This window comes from Urocampus carinirostris, chromosome 3, assembly GCF_059441175.1.
Source record: "Urocampus carinirostris isolate Australia breed hairy pipefish chromosome 3, RoL_Ucar_1.0, whole genome shotgun sequence".
Classification (NCBI taxonomy): domain Eukaryota; kingdom Metazoa; phylum Chordata; class Actinopteri; order Syngnathiformes; family Syngnathidae; genus Urocampus; species Urocampus carinirostris.
Window position 1 is genome coordinate 65,391,392 of NC_142351.1, and position 21,233 is coordinate 65,412,624.

Genomic DNA, 21,233 nt, shown 5'->3' on the forward strand with positions numbered 1-21,233 from the left:
ATCAGGCCTGTCATATTTCTTAACCCTAATTGTGACACTTGTTTTGTTTAGAATTTGGATATAACTAGTGCACGTTCATGTTAAGGGGAGTGTGATTCTGCAGGGGTGTCGAAGTTAGCCACAACACTTAACATAAAATCAATCAGAAATATATCAGATGTACCTTGTAAAAATGCTCGCTCTGGAGTACTTTGAGGGGTGCCAGTGCCTCTCTTTGATCGCAGATAAACATCACCGTTTTCTGTCTTTATCAAAGAGCATATGATAAAATGCCAAAATGGTATTAGAACCTTGCAGGTTTGCAAAGCAATTAATCACCATGGTAAAAAAGTGGTGGTTATATAAGTCAAAACCTTTATTTTTTTACTAATACTCTCCAATACAGTAAAACCTAAGAACAAACCCGATTTAGAATTGTTGTTGTTTTTTTTGTTTTTTTGTTTTTTTACAATTAGCGGCCATAGGGCGCACCGTCCTAAACCATGCAGTCTTAGTAGCTGGTTCTATTTCTGTATTCAACACTACACAGGGTGCACCGCAAGATAGGGTGCCCTCTTCTGCTGTCGCTGATCTTGTACCTAAATGCGACTCCCTTTCGCGTGAACTATGCTGCTCTGCGCTTCGATGTTGGTGACGTTTGCAAATATCTTAACAGACTTTTTTATAGACAACGATCGCTTTTTTGTTTTAACTAAGGCAATCAATGTTCCTTAATAAACGCATTGTACAAAACAGAATCGTGACACACGTTCTGTGAGAAGCGTAATGTGTGTTCAATGGAAGGAGAGTGAGGTTTTGGTTTGAAATTGTACTTTTTGGGGGGACAACTTTGTTCAGCCTCCAAACAATAACTACAGCGCTAGCATCCATGACTACTTACGTAAATAATGCATTGCGTGTAACGTCACATGTCCTCTTCTGCTTGTGGGACACTTGTGATGAGAAGGCATAAAAAGCACGGGAGATTGCATACAAGATCAATTTAGTTGGAAATGTGAATGATCTCACAAAAACATCGGATTCGACCCAAAAATGTTGTAGGTTCATGACCCGGCCAAGGCCTCGAACTAGTGACTTCCCAGTCTCGAGGGCGGGCACCCGACCCTACATCACACACAAGGCGCATTGCACAATAGGGAATGCCGCACAATCGAAGAAAATCTGAGCCTACTGTGTGCTTTACATGGTCGCGAAAATTCAGTAATTTATAATCCGTCAAATTATAATTCAAAAAATAATCTTGCTGCTTTATTGCACTATTGTGTTGATTCAGGACACAATCACTTTAGTTTAATCAGGGGTCTCCAACGTGGACAGCTGAGGTTCTCCAGTGCTTGGTCATTGGGATTTTCTAGTGATTTATCAATCTCCACTCTCTCGCTTTCTTTCTCTTTTCTATCGCTTTCTATTTTTCTCTTTTTTTTTACTTTTTCATTTTTTTGTTTTCTTTTTTCTCTGTTTCTTTCTTTTTCATTTTTTTCCTATTTTTCTTCACCTTTTTCTTTCTTTCTTTCTTTCTTTCTCTTCCTTTTCTTCCTCTCTTTCTTTTTCCATCTCTCCTTTTATTTCTCCATTTCCTTTTCTTTCTTTCTCTTTTGTTATTTTTCTTTCCTTTCTCTATTTATTTACCATTTTCTTTCTCTCTTCCGTTCTTTCTCTCTTTGTTTTGTTCTTTTTTCTTTCTTTTATTCTATATTTCTTTTTTTTCTTTCTTTCTTTCTTTCTTTCTTTTTTTTTTTTCTCTCTAATCTACTAGACCTGCTCCCGAGATAATGGTGTCTCTAGTCTGTGGCTTCCGAGCTAAAATGAGTTTGACACCCCTGGTTTAGCCAATAAGAATGCAGAACACAAGACGGGATGAAGATTTTGTGAAGTATCAAAACCGCAAAATATAAACTACGATACGGCGAGGGGTTACTGTATCTGAATATGTTTTCCAGGGCAATCGCCTTGAAGTGAAGGCACAAATGAGTGGAGCTCTTCCCTTACCACTGCAACAAATGTCTCTTATAATTAAATGACACAACTAATGAGATCAATTCCCCTTTACCCCGTTGCTAGTTTCCGCTGGGTAAAAGATGGCCGGACGTTCGGCTCGGAGATGACGGGAAACGGAACTCTGGAGGTCAATGAGGACGAAGCGCTGGAGCTCTACCAAGGAACATTTCGATGTTATGCCTCCAACGCGCTCGGGACTGCCATGACGCATACTGTGCACATCAATGTGGAGGGTGAGACGCTATGAACTATTTAACTACTAACCTGCCTACTCAACTAACGACCCAACCTAACAGCCTACCGTAAACACACCTAAGTATGATATTTATATAGGTCTACCTATTCAACCAAGCTAGGTACCTCGGATGCTACCTAACTACCACTGTATACCAACGTTCAAATGATTTACAGTAACCACTTACCATCCTTTTGACCTTTGTGTTCAACTTACTATTGTAATCAACTTTCCCTATCTACCTATTTTTTTCTATTCTCCCCTCTATAGCTACTTACCTCCCCAACTATCTAAACCCGCCTACCATTGTCACCTACCTTAATCTCCCAATTTTCTTAGTCTAACTACCATTATAATCTACCAACGGCCCTCACTACCTAACTACGTTTACACATACATATCTACCTACCCACCTACATAGCTACCTACCAGGATATACCACCTATCATTCTATCCTACCTATTTAAGTAATTATTTAACTACCTACCTTCCTACCAACCTTACCACCTACCATAATCTACCACTTATATCTATATCCTACCAAACTAAGGATTTACCTACTTTACCACCCTACCTATCTACTTACCATAATCTACCACCTATATTTCTATTTTACCAAACTAAGGAATTATCTACTTTACCTATCAACCTACCTCCTGACCAACCTTTGTACTTTAACTAAAATTACAATATACCTACTTCTTACCCTCCCTACCTACATCCTCCTGTTCTTCCCTCCCACACCTACTTACCTACTGATCTCACATCGACCAACCCATCTACCATTATAATATACCTTAACCTACTTACAACATACCTACTTCAATGTACAATTTTCATTATACCTTGCCGACCTAAGTAACTATCTACCTTACCTACCTACCTACCTACATACAGTACCTACCTGCCAACCTACCTATTTACCAATGCACCAACCTTGATACTCTGACCTAAGAGTGTAATCTATCAATGTACCTATCTAACTGCCTACCTACCTTACCTCCACATCAACCTCCTCACCTATCTACACACCTACAACCCTATCTACCAGGCTTAAATTATCATCTATGATTTTATCGTACCTACCTTATTAACTACTTACCTTACCTAAATAGCTATTTACACACCTACCAATGTAACATACTACTTACTATTCTTACTTATTTACTTACTGTACCTACACATCTGTTTCAATGTTGTGCCTACTTACCTATCTTGCCACCTAAATATATACATACTGTACCTACCTACTTACCTACCTAGCTACCTACCTACATACATACAGTACCAACCTAGCTTCCTGCCTACCTACTTAAGTATACCTGCCTCCTTCCCTCCCCACCTACATCCTTCTGTCTTTTACCCTTTACCTAGTTACCTACATACCTCTACCAACCTTATTACGTGCCTCCCTATCACTCTCCATCCCTCCATCCCCTTCTCCCTACCTGCCTTCCTGACAATGTACAGCACCTAATTAACCAATGGAATCTACTTTAATTTACCCCCTATTTACATACACACATTTATGGGAACGTTTCAATGTTATGCCTACTTAGCTACTTTGCCAACTATTTATGTAATGTACATACTGTACCTGCCTACCTGCCTACCTGCCTACCTATCTACCTCCCTACCTACTTACCTACCTACCTACTCAGTTCCTTCCCAAACCGACACATGATAAGTGAACACGTGGATGTTCATCTACCTACCTGCCACCTACCTACCTACATACATATTTATCATATTACCTACCTAAAGACCTAGCTCCTTCTCAAACCAACACATGATAAAAGAACACGCGGATGTGCCTTAAAAACCGTAACACAAACAATAACACACCCTTTATAAGATATCTTAATCTACCTACAACATTCTTAGTCTACCTACTTTTATAATTCACCAACCTCTGCTCCTACTGACTTACCCTCCTAACTATCTATACACCGACTGACCTGCCTACCTTGATGTATCATCTATTTTTATATCCAAAGTTATATCCTACCAACCTAAGGAAATGTCTACTTCACCTACCCACCTACCTACCAGAATTCCTAGGACCAAAATAACTATACTGACCCATCTTCTTACCTATCTTATTACCTAAATAAATACCTTATTACCTACTCACCTTATTGGTGACCTACCTACCCACCTCCCTACTGACCTATCTACCTACCTATCTACCTACCTCCTTCTCAAACAACATATGATAAGTGAACACGCAGATGTACAATAAAAACCGTAAAACAAACAATAACACGCCCTTTGTGACATACCTTAATCAACCTACAACATTTTTAGTCTACCGACTTTTATATTTTACCAACATCTGCTCCTTACCTACTTACCCTCCTAACTATCTATACACCTACAGATTTGCCTACATTGATGTACTATCTATTATTATATCCAAAATTACAGTGGAACCTCGGTTCTCGACCATAATCCATTCAAGAACCCTGTTCGAAAACCGATTTGGTCGATCACCGAAAATCGTTTTTGCCATTAAAAGTAATATCATTTTAATCCGTTCCAAATCCTTGAAGGCTTACCATGAACGTAAACATGAAGCTAACCCAGGCTAATCGTACATTCGTTATATCTTACCAACCTAAGGAAATATCTATTTCACCTACCTACCTACCTACCTACCTACCTAACTACTTATTAACCTCCTTCTCAAACTGACACATAATCAGTGAACACGCGGATATACAATAAAAACAGTGACGCAAACAATGCCACACCCTTTATAACATACCCTAATCTATCTACTTACCTACTGACCTACCTACCTACCTACCTTCCTACGTCCTTTTCAAACCACACATGATCAGTAAACACGCAGATGTACAGTAAAAACTGTAACACAAACAATAACAAACCCTTTATAACATACCTTAATCTACCTACAACATTCTTATTCTTCCTACTTTTATAATTCACCAACCTCTTCTCCTACTTACTTACCCTCCTAACTATCTATACACCTACTGACCTGCCTAGCTTGATGTATCATCTATTATTATATCCTAAATTATATCTTACCAACCTAAGGAAATACAGTCGACCATAATCCGTTCCAGAACCCTGTTCAAAAACCGATTTGGTCGATCACGGAAAATTGTTTTTCCCATTAAAAGTAATGTAAAATCGTTTTAATCCATTCCAACACACTGAATGTTTAGCAAGAACGTAAACATGAAGCTAACCCAGGCTAATCGTACGTTCGCGTTAGCGGAATCTTCCGTACGAAAGATTACGCTAACATGAACGTGTAAAAATAAAAAAAAAAGGATTATGAATAGGATTTCTTACCTTTGTGGTGGACGGTGGGGAGAGAAAAATCCTCACAAGTTTTTCAACCTCTTCCAAAACTTGCGGCAGTTTCTTGCTTATAGCGCTAACTTCCTTAGCAGCATCACTTGATTTCACAGCCTCCTTATTCTTTACTATCGTACTGATAGTAGATTTAGCCATGCTGTATTCACTAGCAAGATCGGAAATTCGTACACCTCTTTCATATTTAGCTATTATGTCTTTCTTTAAGGCAATAGTTGGACGAACAACTTGTCTTTTTTTTTCACCTGTCCTGCTTGCACCGACCTTCTTCGGAGGCATAATTAGGGGCTAAAACACCCGTACGCCGCTCAGCATCGCACCCTAGCGTACCGGCGTTCGAACTCCGATATTTTGACCGAACAGCGAAGCAAGAATTTCTCGAAATTTTTGGTCGAACACCGATTTGTCTGAACGGAGAGGCGTTCGAAAGCCGAGGTTCCACTGTATCTATTTCACCTACCCACCTACCTAGCTACCTACCTACCTACCTACCTACCTACCTACCTACCTCTTTTTCAAAGCAACACATGATTAGTGAACAGGCGGATGTACAGTAAAAACTGTAAGACAAACAATAACACACTCTTTATAACATACCTTAATCTACTTACAACATTCTTGGTCTACCTACTTTTATAATTCACCAACCTCTGCTCCTACCTACTTACCTTCCTAACTATCTATACTCCTCCTGACCTGCCTACCTTGATGTATCATCTATTTTTATATCCTAAGTTATATCTTACCAACCTCAAGAAATATCTATTTCACCTACCCACCTATCGACCTACCTTCCTACCAGAATTCCTAAGACCAAAGTAACTATCTACTGACCTATCTTCCTACCTACCTTATTACCTACCTTCCTATCTACGTACCTGCCTCCTTCTAAAACCGACACATGATCAGTGAACACTCGGATGTACAGTAACAGCAGTAACACACACATTAACACACCCTTGAATAACACTAAGAGGTTGCCTGGGGACGCCATTTCTGCGCTTCATCTCTGGTTGCCATCGTAACCGTTTCCAAGAACTGGAGTTGTGATCTGAGTGTGCGTCTGCTTTCCGTAGCCCAGCCAGTTCTGCTGAAGCAGCAAAAGATCCGCCGGGAAGCTTACGTAGGCGAGAGCATGGTGCTGTCTTGCAACCCTCCGCCGAGCTCCACTCCGCCTCATATACACTGGATGGATAAGAGTGAGTTTCAGTTTTTCATTCTTATTTCTTGACTATCAAAATGACAAAAATGAGGTTCGTGGCAATGTTCCCTCTAATTTTCCACGGGTCTGAGCGTTCACACAAAGTCGGTGAGCAACGCTTGAAACAACAGTGAGCAACAGCAATCCCAAGTGTGGCAACTAAATCATTATCAAACATGTCCAAAACTTGACATCAAGTTACATTTTGCTGAGTTTCCGGCAATGCAAAATTATTTTTCTCTTTTGAATGAATTGACTCATGTACTATTGCAAAGGTTGTACGGCCTACAAACGTCATTTGTTCTTACAATTCTTTCACAAGATATCCATTTCTTTTTTTTCCTGATATCTTTTGTCGCATAATACTAACATTTTTGGGGGCTTATTTAGACGGTTGCAAGATACAGAACTGTATTTAATCACATTTTTAGTGGAAGTACAATGTTGGCTACAAGATTCACTTGATATAATTGGAAATTATTTGAATGCAACGCAAACTCTTTTTTCTTTTTCTGTGTTTTTTTCTACTTTTTTTTAAATTCCTTTGAAAAAAATCTCATTGTGTTTATTTTTTCCTAGTTGTTACTTTTACCTTTTTGTTTTCTTTTTACTTTTTTCCTTTGTTTGTTTTTTTCTGGCTTTTTTTCTGAATTTTTCCTTCTTTTTTTTTTCTTCCTTTTGTTTCTTTTTTTCTCAACTTTTCACTATTTTTTCATTATGGTATTTTTTCTTTTTTGTTTTATTCCCCCTTCCATTATTATTATTATTATTAGGTCATTTTGTGCATAATTTTACATAATATTTGGTCATGTTGGGATTAAAGAAGCAAAAACAACCTGAAGAGCCATTTGGGACCCCGGTTCTTTTTAGTGAGCCGAGCCAAAGAAGCCGGTTCTCGAAAAATTCTACTGACTTTACTCAGCTTCGTTGTACTTCGACATTGACTTCAAAATACCGCATTTAGAACACAGCGTCAGGGGAACCCGTGTATTTTTACCTTCGTGCACTGTAACTTTGACTTAATTCGCTTCTTAATTAGCAGTATGAGCCCTCATTTATGTGAGCTGGCTAGATTTTCTTGTGCGCAGAAAAGCTCTGGGCAGTGCGCAGTTCCTTGGAGGGAACATTGGTTAGTGATCACCCGTAGCACCAAGGTGGTGGATGATAATTTCATCTCCCTTTTCGTAAGGCTCATGTTATGCAAAATAATTCCTAATATCTTGGTCGATGAGTATTTCAAATAGCACATGTTTATTTTGTAGTTCATGTATTTTTGTCCTTGGGCAAGACACTGAATCCTTAATGCCCTCACTAAGCAGGTAGGCGCCTTGCATGGCTGACTCCCTATTGGTGCGTGAGTGCGTGTGTGTGTGAATGGGTAAGTGTGAAGCACATTGTAAAGCACTTTGGGAGGTCTTCATTGACTCGAAAAGCGCTAAATAAATGCAGACCATTTACCACTTACAAAAATGTGGCTGTATCTAGTATGAGTTATAGGCAGTTTTTGGAAAATATATTTTTTCTCCACTTGCTTCAGGGCTGGTGCATATCAGGCAAAGCGACCGAGTGATGGTCGGCCTCAACGGAAATTTGTACTTCGCTAATCTGCTCAAGAGCGACAGTCGTGAGGATTACATCTGCAATTCCCATTACATTGAAGCCAGGACCATCCTGCCCGATACCACCGTCGCCCTCACTGTGCTGCCTAGTGAGTGTCAGCACACATACAGTACACACACACACACACACACACGTGTACGCACACATGAACACACACACACACACTCACACACACACACTAGATCGGGGTATCAAACACAATTTAGCTCAGGGACCACATGGTAGAAAAATAGAGAGACAAAGAAAGAAAAGGTTTACAGAGAAAGACAAAGAGAGGAATAAAGAAAAGAGAGAAAAAGAAAAAGAAAGAGAAAAGAGAAGAAAGACAGAGAGAGACAGAGAGAGAAAAAGAAAAAGTCAGAAGTTAAGAGAAGTAGGAAAACAGAAATAAAGAGTAAAAAATACAAAGAGGGTGTCACGAACCAGGACAGGAAACAGGAATGGAGAACCCAATCGCGAAACGTACTCACAGTTTATTAGGGAGAGGAGGAATGCGCGCACACTCAATCCGGGGATCGATGGTAAAGGAAGTGGATTGAAATCCGAACAAAAGAGATGTCAAAATCAAACAGATCAGGCCAAAAATAAAACAGGATCAAACACAGGCAAATTCACAGAATTAGGCATTTCACACAGAGTTTAACAGTCTTGCAGACGCTCTGACAACTAACGGCTCAAAGGACCGCGTTTAAGTACTCCCAAGGAGCAATCTGTCAACGCGTTTCAGCCGGTGTCCATGGGCGGGGCCAATTGGGTTCCATGGCAACGGTGACAGAGGGAACAAAAGAATAAAAGAGAGAAAGAAAGACCAATGAAGAGAGTACGACAAGCTGAATTAAAACGGACTCTTTGAAAAGGTGAAACCACTGGAAGCTGTTTTAACGGCACATCATTGACCCGGTGGCGTCAATGAGAATGCTACAAAGGCGAGCCACGTGGTCGCCACGCCGATCGCCAAGCACTGCAAACCTTTCCCAGAGGCAGAATTTATTAAAGACTGTTGAAAGAATGCCAGGCTAAATATATTGTATATATTTTGCATCTTCCAGAACTCCTTCCAAGGAGTTCTGGAAGATGCTAAATAGCCAGCCCTCACACATTGTCAGCTTACCAAATCTGGCAACCCCCCTGATTTACTGTATCAGGCAAAGAATACACAAAGAATTTGCTAAACACATCTTTTGATCATTTGATTGATGAGTTTGCCTTCTCCGACATGATCTTTTTTGTCCAGGGAACGACCTCACTCACGGGAAGCCACCTCATATGTTCCACCCGAGCGGTTCCCACTCGTCGGTGCTAGCTCTCCGAGGCCAAAGCCTGACCTTAGAATGCATTCCCAAAGGCCTGTAAGGACCCCTTCCCCATTTCCCATCCACTTCCCCTTTGCTTTTCTTTTTTTCTCTTTCTCTCACGTTCTCTTTTTTATCTTTCTTTATTTCTTTTTCTCTCTTTCTCACTCTAGTTTACTTTTTGTCTCTCTCTTCAACCCTTCTCTTTCTCTATTTATATGTTAGTCTCTTTTCTTTTCTTTCTTTCTACTTTCTTTGTTTCTTTTCATCTTGTTTTATCTCTAACTTTACCTCTTTGTTTTGCTCTAACTTTCTCGCTTTTCTTTCGATCTCTTTTCTTCTAACTTTTTCTCTTTTTCTCTGCCTCTTTCCCTCCCGGTCCTACTCTCTCTTTCTCTCACTTATTTCTCTTTTTTGCTATCTCCCTCTCTTTCTTGCTCTCTTTTATTCTTTGTCTCTCTTTGTCTATCTTTCTGTTTCTCTCCGTCTATTTCAATGTTTCTTTTTTCTTTCTTTCTTTCTTTCTTTCTTTCTTTCTTTCTTTCTTTCTTTCTTTCTTTCTTTCTTTCTTTCTTTCTTTCTTTCTTTCTTTCTTTCTTCCTTCTTGCTTGCTTGCTTACTTGCTTGCTTACTTGCTTGCTTTCTTGCTTTCTTCCTTGCTTTGTTTTGTCACGGTTTTCTCGCTTTGTTTCTTTCTCACGTTCTCTTTGTTGTTTCCATCTAATTCCGTTCCCCATTTCCGATCCCCCTCCCATTTCCGATTCCCTTCCCATTTGCATCTTCCGTCCTTCCTTACAGCCCAACCCCGAAAGTTGAGTGGAAGAAGAAGGACGGCAACCTAGAAGAGAGTGGCGGGCGTCCGGAGAACCATGAGCGCTGGCTTTACTTTGAAGAGGTACTCCAGAGCGATGATGGAGAGTACGAGTGCCGGGCCTTCAACACTCACGGCTCCACCGTGCACTCCTTCACCGTCACCGTTGAAGGTGGGTGAAAAAAAATATCACACCATAAATCAACGGCCCGAGGGCTAATTGTGGCCCGCAAGATGACAGTTTGAGGCCCCTCCCTATATATGAAAGCCATTATGTACTATCAAGAGCCTCCTAGTGGTAATATTTATTAGAAATTTATATTATGTTAAAAGGTAAGCAGAAATACATCAACTACAACATAAACGTGCATGTTTTAAAATACTCGTACGTTCGAGAAAATTGCATGTATTTTACATGACATAAGATAGGTGCCATCTTGCTGCTAAAGGTACCACACAACAACAACACAAAATGTTTGTTTCTTTTTTTGCCCTTTTTTCCTTCATTTTTTTTGCTGTATTTATTTTTTAATTTTCTTTTCCCCTTTTCTTCACGTTTTTTCCCCCTCGTTTTCCCTTTCTATTTTTCATTTTTCTCTCTTTCTTTCTTTCTTTCTTATTTTTCTTTTTTCTTTCTTTCTCATTCTTTCTTTGACTCTTTTCTTTTTCACTTTTTCTTTCTCTTTCTTTGGCTCTTTTCTTTTTCACTTTTTCACATTTTCTGACTCTTTTTTCTTTTTTTCTTTTTTACGTTTTCTGACTCTTTATTTTTTTTTTTTACCTTTCATTTCTTTCTCTTCCTTTCTTTTGTTTTCTCTCTTTCTCTCTTTCATTATTTCTCTCTTTCATTATTTCTCTCTTTCTCTCTTTCTCTCTTTCTCTCTTTCTCTCTTTCTCTCTTTCTCTCTTTCTCTCTTTCTCTCTTTCTCTCTTTCTCTCTTTCTCTCTTTCTCTCTTTCTCTCTTTCTCTCTTTCTCTCTTTCTCTCTTTCTCTTTCTTTTTTTCGGAAGGGCTGCACAGGAAGAAAAACTGTGCTTTTTAGTCACTTTGAGTCCATTCATAGTTGACATTCTTCCTTATGCTTTGTAGCACTTATTTTCAGTTGAACACACAATACAGCAACATCTCGTAGGAAATGAATAATACACACAGTCCCTTTTAGGTAAGTGCACCCCAAAGAAATTATGGATTAATTTATTAATGATTGATTTACATTAATGATTGATTTTTTTTAAATCTCTTTTTCTGTCAAATTTTGTTAAAATATCTTTGAAATTAGAGAAATATTTGTACCAGGTTTTCTTGTGAAAAACTTGATTCGGCCCAAACTCATACAAAAACTAGCTCTGGCGGTCCCTAGGTAAATTGAGCTTGAGACCCTGTGCCATAAACGATTGGCCCATTACTAAGGAGGACCCATTCTAACATACGTAGAAATAAGGTGGTGGTACCCTGTTTACCACCGACCCATCTTACGAATATTTTGGTATCCGAGGTTCGCGTTCGAATAAAATCTTCCACGTTATACGATCAGTTTTGCAGTATCTGTAAACTGTATACATCGGTCAAGCACACAGAGCAATTTGATTAGGTGAGCGGAAGAGGTGGGCAAAGCTATGCACCCAGTGCATTCTGCAATAAAGTTAATACGCCAGCATCCTCGTTTGCTGTATTTTGAGACATTTTGATAAAAAAAAAAAAAAATCTGCATGCACTCTATATTGAAACCATTATTCATGAAAAAAATGAAGATCAAAATGAGCCTCAACGACCTTAAGTAACAGTGGGAAACAAGTTTAAAGTTGTACACAGTATTTATTCATGTGAGGCACAGGCGCTGGCATTATTCTTATATCATAAATTTCATCAAATCATCTAACTTCACACAGTGAAATTACATTTTGTCTGGTGAGCGGGTCTGGCCATTTTGCCGAATAATGTCAGGGTGTGGGGGCGCGGCGGGGGTCACTCCCGGCGGGCGAAAGGCGGCGGACGTGCGCTCGACCCCCGTAACTGTGCCGGTGTTGTGCGTATCGCACCCGAAAGTACCCGCGCCGCGGGTTAGGGGCTCGCTCGCGGGAGAGACCGAACGGCACCCGCGGTGCGGCGCAAGTAAGAACCCTGTCATGAATTTGTCTCCGATCGTCCCGGGCGGACGTAAAATCGCCCAGCTGTACGACTCTTAGCGGTGGATCACTCGGCTCATGCGTCGATGAAGAACGCAGCAAGCTGCGAGAACTAATGTGATTTGCAGCTGCGATTGGCTGGCAACCAGTTCAGGGTGTCCCCTGCCCGGAGATGGCAGGGATGGGCTCCAGCCCCCCCGCGACCCTAATAAGGATAAGCAGTGCAGATAATGAGATGAGATTAGATTTTTTTTTTTGAAGGTGCGCCGCTACTTAGCGGATTTTCACTTGGTTTTGGTCCCTATTAACCGCGATAACCGTGGTCCCACTGCATTATCACAAAATATGAAAGTGGGACAAGAATAAATGAAGCTATGGAAAAGGCTGGGGGGCACGGCGACTGGGTGATAATTGCACAGCCCCACGGTGCAGAGGCTCAGGGTCCAGCTACTGTAGCCTCCCCCGTGTGGAGTTTGCATGTTCTCCCCGTGCCTGCATAGGTTTCGTCCGGGCACTCCAAAAACATGCATGGCAGGTTAATTGGCCGGTCCAAATTGTCCCTAGGTGTGAATGAGCGAGTGAGTTGTCTGTCTCTGTGTGCCCTGTGACTGGCGACCAGTTTGGGGTGTCCCCTGCCCACTGTCCGAGGATGGTTGGGCTCCAGGACCCTCGCGACCCTACTGAGGATAAGCGGTGCAGATAATGGATGGATGGAAAAGCCTCTAATGATTTGAATACAAGAAAAAGGATATACATTCACGCTATTGACGGCAGAAATTAAGGAAGCGTTCTGCAGGGTTTATTCACAGGCGGCAGTAGTTCAGGAGGTAGAGCGATCTTTTTAGGTTCGAATCCTGGCTTGTCCGTGTTACATGTCGAAGTGTCCTTGGGTAAGACATTGAACCCCCAATTAGATAGATAGATAGATAGATAGATAGATACTTTATTCATCCCCGTAGGGAAATTCACACTTCCAGCAGTCTACCCCGTTGTTTATTAACAGATGAACATGATGCCCTAGGGGTGCTTGTAGCAAAGTGGATGACGTCATGCCAGTCCAAAAATTCGACATCCCTGCGGCTGATGGAAAACTTTTCTTTGTGAAAATCCAGGGATACACCACCTCGTGTTAGCAAGTCCGCCTCCTCTCCGATTCCCCCCGGCTTTCGTGTCTCTGTTTAGCGGCGTTGAAGCCGGATTGCTCCGGGTAGCTCCGGGTGGCTACACGTTAGCGTCCGGAATGCTAAACGTGAGCCACGTTTCCGCAAAACACAGCAACTGCGCTCCCTGTGCGCTTCGATGTTTTCCACCAGCACTCTTATTTGGTCGTGAGTTCGCATTTACCATGATTACGGATGGTACCGAAGACTTATAACGCCGCTAGCCGCTTCGCTAGCTCCGGCTTTTCTTCCATGATAGGCCCCTTCATCACGCCGGCACGAGAATTTTTCAGGGCAAGGAGTTGAAATTCCTTGAATACACGCATTTCTTGTGCGTTAAAACCCATGTCCATAGGATAGAAGTAATCCATAGTGTAGTTGTCAAAACGGGAAGAAAAAACACCGAAGATAGGAGCAGACAATAAAACAATAGGGCAGCTGCTGGAAAAGGCAGCCGCTCGTGGCAGCGCCGCTTTGATGATACATTACCCCCAATAAGCAGGTTAGCGCCTTACATGGCTGCACAGATCACGGCCGCTATTGAGAAATGTGAAGCACAATTTAAAGCGCTTTGGGAAGTCATTGACTTAAAAGCGCTATATAAATGCAGATCATTTCATTTTCATTTCAATTACATCCCGATTAAGCCAAAGCGATGGTCACGAGAGATTTTTGATAAAAAAATTCTCTAAAACATTTGAAAAACATTCTGAGATCTAGACAGAAACAATGGTCGATCGCGATGTTATGTATCCAGCGACGGAACCGGCACAGAGAGTGGAAAAGCACGCCGACACATTTAACTGACTTTTTACATGTTATTATTTTCTTTTGGTAGTTGTTTTTTATTTAACTAAAGCTTTTTTACTTAATCTCTTGCATTTCTTTAGTCTTATTTCTCGTTTGATTTATACAATGTGGTACATTTATAAACATTGACTGAACATAGTCTGTGTAACATAGTGTACTAATCTGTGAAGACCTTAGAGACTTATTGTGATTAAGGGCTATACAAATAAAAATGACTTGACTTGACTTGACTGAACATCAGTGTACATACAGGGCAGTTGCAGTTGATTTGGTTTGGTTGGATTTTATGGCTTTTGAAAGGATTAATCCCGTTTTAAATATTTTGAATGGGAAAACGTGTTTCGATTAACAACGCTTTCATTATACAACGTCACTGCTGGAACCAATTCAATTTGCAAGTCGAGGTATTCCTGTAAATGTAAAAAAAAAAAAAAACTACAAATGTATGCCATAAAAATAAATGAACACACAAATGTATTATAGAATATTTGACATAAATTCAAGATATTCGTTTTTTTTTCTCATTTATTTGTTTCGGTATTTCTTTTTTGTTGTGCATTTTTTAATGTATTTTGTTGTATATTTTGTCACAATGTTATTGACATGAGGAGGCGGGCCTGTTGCCAGAGCTTTTCACCTCCATCCATTATCTGCACCGCTTATCCTCAGTAGGGTCGCGGGGGTGCTGGAGCCCATCCCAGCCATCTCCGGGCAGTGGGCAGGGGACACCCTGAACTGGTTGCCAGCCAGTCACAAGGCACACAGGGACAGACAATTCGCTCGCTCATTCACACCTAGGGACAATTTGGACCTGCCAATTAACCTTGATAATGCAAGCTTTTGAAATGTGGGAGGAAACCGGAGGGCCCGGAGGAAACCCACGCAAGCACGGGGAGAACATGCAAACTCCACACAGGAAGGCTGGTAGCTGGATTTTAACTCATGACCTCAGAACTGTGCCGCACACACGCTAACCACTGCCCTGACTTGACATCATCTCCCTCAAGTTTGGTCAACATGCAAATGTGGCCTCCCTGTGTTTGTTGTGCAAAGCTGCCCCCTACTGGGTGAAGGAGCCGCAGAACCTTCGTTACGCTCCAGGCGAAAGTGTGAGACTGGACTGCCTCGCCGAAGGAATCCCCACGCCCAATCTCACCTGGAGCATCAACGGCCAGCTGCTCTCAGGTGACATTCACCTTAACATTGGAGTGCAAGAATAAGTTTTTTTAAAGGAAATCAGCCTCTCGTGTCTCTTTCTGAAGGGTAAAGATCTTTTACGTTATCAAAATTAATGAACTGCAAAATGGCTAAAAGAAATGTGAAAAATGAAAATGTAAACAAAACAGATATACGTTTAGTCTAATGAAGGACGATTTATTTACACAAGAAAATCAATAGAAAAAAAACATTTGAATGGGACAACAGCACGTTTCTAATGAAAAATTGTAACATATGGAAAAGAAAAGGGATTCTGCGGTGATTGAAAAACGAAAATGGATAAACTGTGGAGCTAATCACATACCTGTCAACCTCCACGGCTCCATGCCCTTACAAATTGTTGTATTTTCTTTTACAAAATACAAAATAATCTTACACCATATTTTTTTTTCAAACGTGTTTATTTATGTAGTTTAACATGTTATATTGTAGATGTGTTTCATTATATCATATATAAACTAACATTTTGTTGTGAGATACTGACTTGCTCGACATGAATGAGATTTATTATAATAAAAGTTCAAAACTTAAGTATCTTGGACGTTCACTGTAGAAGGAAAAAATAAATGCAAATATAATTAAGTAGAATAATACATTCTCTTGTTCAAATTATGAATTCATTTTTTTTGCATTAAATTATTGTTGGTAACATACTGACAAAAGAGATAACCACAAACCTGTCTTTTTTCATTTTCTCATTTTATACTTCCTTTTTTTCTTAACTTCTTTATACAACATAATCATTCGTAATATAATGCATCAAAGCAAGTGAGCCGTTTGAGAGCCGGCTCTCTTTAATGAGTTGAGCCGAAAAAGCCGGTTCTCTAAAAAGAGACGGACTTCCTTTCACTACATAACTACCACATGAAAACCGAGGCGGCACAAGTAGCATCAAACCGCTCGCTTCGTTTGCAACGGAAAAAAAACGATACCGAGATAGAGGCTACCGCGGCAAACTCGTTTGACTCGATTGATTTGCCATTTCGTGATAGTCGGTGTATACCGGATGGAATCTATAATTGACCAATTTGCGTTTTTCTGTACAGATTTCTTCGTACGTCGTACACGTCTTAAAATGCATAATAAACAGACTTTGTTTGGAAAAAAACTTACAGGTTGACAGATATGTAATCAACAAAGCAAATCATCAGGGATACGTTAATGGGTGTTTGAATAAATATGACCCGAGCACCAAAATAAAAGTTGCACACAGCGCAAGGCACTTCCTTCTCTCTCTCTCGCTCAGTGCCGTCTACACCGAAAGCGAATATGACGATATGCTTATCGTTTGCGGTAATTTGTGACATTTTTACAAAAGAACTTTGCATGCACATTGTTTTGAAACCGTTAAGGACAAATTCCATGAAAAAAATTCCCTCAACACTCTTAACTGAAGGTGGAAGACGAATTGTAAATGGCATATTTACATTGATTTGGGACACAGGATTTGGCATTATTATCATTTCATACATTTGATTAAGTCATCAAATGACACACAGTTAAATAAAATGTGCTGAAGAATTAGCTTTTGTCTAGAGAGCGTGTTTGGCAATTTTGTCCGAAAATATATGATGTGGCTCTCTCAATTTATTTTTAAAACATTTTTTGCTTTAATGGCTCTTTGGGTCAAAAAGGTTCCTGACCCCTGCTGTAGAGGCTTATCCTCTCCTGGAACTAAAAATGCCGTTGTCCTTGTGCACATTTGTAGTGGAACTGGAAACGAGGAGGGAACTGAATAAAAAAGTTTTGGGAGGAGAAGCTTGTCGTCTTGGCGAGTGAATGTCTTCAGGGGTGTGCACTTTTTGAAGCTGTCCATCACGGGTGTGGGGAAACTGTCATAGTGAGACACACATGCAGACAGCGGCTGTAGGGTATAGAGACAGACTGCATGGTGACTGCCGTGGAGACAGTTCCAGTCGGAGGTAGTCAGTTCATCAGGCAGCTAAGTTCATCCAATAACCCAATTGGCAACAAAAATAAGAAAAAAGAAAAAGGAAAAAGTCTTGTGGGATGAATGGTGAGTCTTTCGAGGTTCCTTTTTTTGACAGAGTTTGTAGCTAAAAAGGAGGGGGTCGTCTTGGTAGCAAGGGATTTACCCTACATAAGCATTAAGCTCCATAGTGTGAACCTTGCCTTTGTCTCCTTGGTCTTTCGTCCTCAGCGGTAGACAAAGATGCTCGGCGCAGCGTTTTGGGTGGAGTTTTGTGGCTGAGAGACATCGAACTGAGCGACACAGCCGTGTACCAGTGCGAGGCCGCCAACAAACACGGTTCCATCTTGCTCAACGCTTTCCTCCACGTTGTCGGTACATCTGAGATGACCGTCCGTTCTCATTTCTTGTTTCTTAGATTTTAATGTTTTATATCTCCTCTCTCAGAACTCCCCCCACAGATCCTGTCCTCTGACAGCGTCGTCTACCGGGTCACAGAGGGAAAGACCATCAAGATGTTATGTGAGTCGTTCGGGTCACCTCCACCTCACATCAAATGGTGAGTGGCTACGTCAGGGAGTCGGCAAACATTTTGAAGCCGAGAACTACTTTTGTTACTGATAAGCACAGAGTAGAGGTTAGATCAGGCCTAGAAATTCCAGCCCAAACCTGACTTGGCCCAGCCTGTTGGTATAAAAGCCCGAACTATATTTGAGGGACCAAGCCCAAAAATAACTCAAAAATTTATTTTATACATTTTCATAATTAATTTGTGTAGATCAAAAGCAGGAGGGGGTCATTTGGTAGACCTGCCCCGACATCATATATAATATGTGGAACAAGGTGCTCTGGACAGATGATACCAAGATTGAACTTTTTGGCTGACTGCAAAGCGATCTGTTTGTCATTGTTGTAACACCGCACATCAACCTGAAAACACAAACCCAATATCAAACATGGTGGTGGCAGCATCATGCTTTTGGGTTTCATTTTTTCAGCAGGGACAGGGAAGTTCTTGGGAAGATGAATGAAGCAATTACAGGGCATTTTTGGCAGAAAATATGTAGGAGTCTGCCACAGGACAGCAACCCTAAACCTAAACAATAATATATAAAAGAATAGTTTAAAACTAACATTATAAAAGGTTTTAGAATGGCCAAGCCAAAGTCCAGACCTCAATCCCATGGAACAGTGATTTTCAAACACTGTGCCGCGACACACTAGTGTGACGTGAGAGACCTTCAGGTGTGCCGTGAGAAATTATCCAATGTCACTTATTAAAATGTAAAATTTTATAAAACATTTATGAATAATTTTCTGCAAATATGGTGCCATTGTCTTGTGTCTGTGCTATAAAAATTTGGGAAATTATACATTATATTGTAATTAAACGTACTGTTCAGTCTCATTTTATAACGTTTTTGGTTAGTGGCGTGCCGCAAGTTTTTCCAATGTAAAAATCATGCCCTGGCTCAAAAAAGGTTGAAAAACACTGCGATAGAGCAGCGGCCTCCAACCTTTTTAAAGCTGAGAGCTACTTTTTGTTACTAATTAGTGCAAAAGGCACCTAGTTTGATATGCATTTCTAAAACAAGAACTTATTTTAATACTGTGTTGTTACTATGTTACAACTAGGTTAATTATTGGAAGTCGGGTTAAATAGACTCGGAATCACAAAAAAAAACATGTTACTAGAAAACCACAATGACCTACTGGTAAGGTATTTTCAGAACCGGTCTGTGGGCACCTTAGCTAACGTTAGGGAACACCCTGGTGCCCGCAGACATCACGCTGGAGGCCCTTGTTACAGAAAATGTGTTGAAAGATCTGAAAAATGCTGCACACAAACGATCACCTTCAAACCTTAAGGAACTGGAACTGAGTTGTAAAGAAAAATTGGACAAATGATCCTATTTCACGATGTGCAAAACTAGAGAGACATACAAAAATGACTTGTGGCTGTGATCGCAGCAAAAAGGGATCGTATTAACTATTACCGAAGTATTTATCCAAAAGGGAGCGAACATTTTTGCAATGCCAATTTTCCTTTTTTGTTAGCACATGATAAAATGTTGAATAATTTTTTTTTTCTTTTCTCGATTGTGTCCCACTTGTTTGAGTGATTCTTAGAAAATATTTGGAATTTTATATCTACAAGTTTGTAGCATAAATATGGCAATACTGTATGTCAACGAGTTCTTAGGGGGCCGATACTACACTGTATGTACATGTATTTCGCAGTATAAGCAACATTAAGTAAAAGTGAATGGAAGCCACAATGAGGGGTGGCAGCCACACATAAATAAATATTGCAAAATCATTATCGGAAGGCTTTCAAGTGCTGTGTTCAAACAACCAACACATTCATTTATATTGACTCACTGGAAGGACATTAGAAGAAAAGCTTTCCGAAATGACACAAGGATTATAAAAACTAACATATATTTTTTTTCATTTTACCTTGGCTAACCTCGCTTTTCATTCACCCCAAAAAGTAAGTTAAAATCTCACACGGTTTCAGACAGACCCAAACGCAGTATACAACGAGACATAAAACGGAGATGTGGAATCGGGAATGCTTAGGAGGGGAAAAACCTCAAGTTGGCGAAAGTCTGTAAAAAAAGATTTGGGACTGCCTTGAGGAAGATGGATGTTAAGGAAGGTCTTGGAATGAGTAGGGGACTGCCAAGAAGGGGAGGCTTGGCAGGAAAACGTAAGAGGGGGTGTTGGGGTGGCAAACATCTTGAAATTTAGATGTGGGAGTACCTTTAAAAGAACGGCTGGGGTGAGAGATCTTGGAGGTGATGAACTGGAAACGAGGAGGGAACTGAATAAAAAGGTTTTGGGAGGAGAAGCTTGTCGTCTTAGCGAGTGAATGTCTTCAGGAATCAAAACGACATCTGAACCGTGAGGTGGGAGCCTGGAGTATTTATGGTATAGATGGCTAATTGTCTGATTGGATGCACTGGGAGAGAGGAATTGTGACAGGGACTGGAAAATAAGGTCATGCTCCCATCTCTTTGAGAAGGACTGCAGGCGTCAAACCTTGACATAAAAATAGAGCGAAGTGATTTATCTTTATGAGAAAAAAGTAAAACATGTGAGAAAATGAAGAAAAATCAGATCTTTCAACAAATTTTCTATAAAAATAAAATATATTTGCTGCGAACAATTGCCATTGAAATCTTTTTCCTTGTGCTTTTTAGCACTCATTTTCCTTTGCATGACACAATGAAGCAAAATCTACAGGTCAAATAATGCACATTGTCCCTTTGGGGGACCTGAGAGCAGCAGGTAAAGGTGTTGGGGGCCAGGGTGAGAAGAGTCCTTAATATTGTTGCGAGCAATGCTGCAGTATTGCAATGTCCCCCAGACTGGGCAGAAAGCTGCTGATAATTTTCTGGCCTACGTTGACCACCAGAGCGCCCCAACCGGGATTTGAACTGGATACAGATGTGTCCAGTTATCACACACCTGTGCCCAT

The 21,233-nt window shown here is 40.5% G+C and overlaps 1 protein-coding gene and 1 pseudogene across 2 annotated transcripts in view; both read left to right on the forward strand.

Annotated features, from left to right (window-relative positions):
- LOC148370497 (neural cell adhesion molecule L1.1-like) overlaps positions 1 to 21,233 on the forward strand; it is a 98,614-nt gene that overhangs the window by 32,487 nt on the left and 44,894 nt on the right. The window contains exons 4-11 of one of the 2 annotated variants that reach the window (XM_088333022.1): positions 2,062 to 2,231; positions 6,658 to 6,780; positions 8,320 to 8,490; positions 9,637 to 9,751; positions 10,493 to 10,677; positions 15,655 to 15,786; positions 17,981 to 18,124; positions 18,197 to 18,308. In XM_088333022.1, the coding sequence (XP_088189148.1) occupies positions 2,062 to 2,231; positions 6,658 to 6,780; positions 8,320 to 8,490; positions 9,637 to 9,751; positions 10,493 to 10,677; positions 15,655 to 15,786; positions 17,981 to 18,124; positions 18,197 to 18,308 (1,152 nt within the window). Of the gene's footprint in view, positions 1 to 2,061; positions 2,232 to 6,657; positions 6,781 to 8,319; positions 8,491 to 9,636; positions 9,752 to 10,492; positions 10,678 to 15,654; positions 15,787 to 17,980; positions 18,125 to 18,196; positions 18,309 to 21,233 lie in introns of those variants that run through there. The other variant, XM_088333023.1, reaches the window with a different exon arrangement.
- LOC148370498 (5.8S ribosomal RNA) lies at positions 12,683 to 12,828 on the forward strand (annotated as a pseudogene).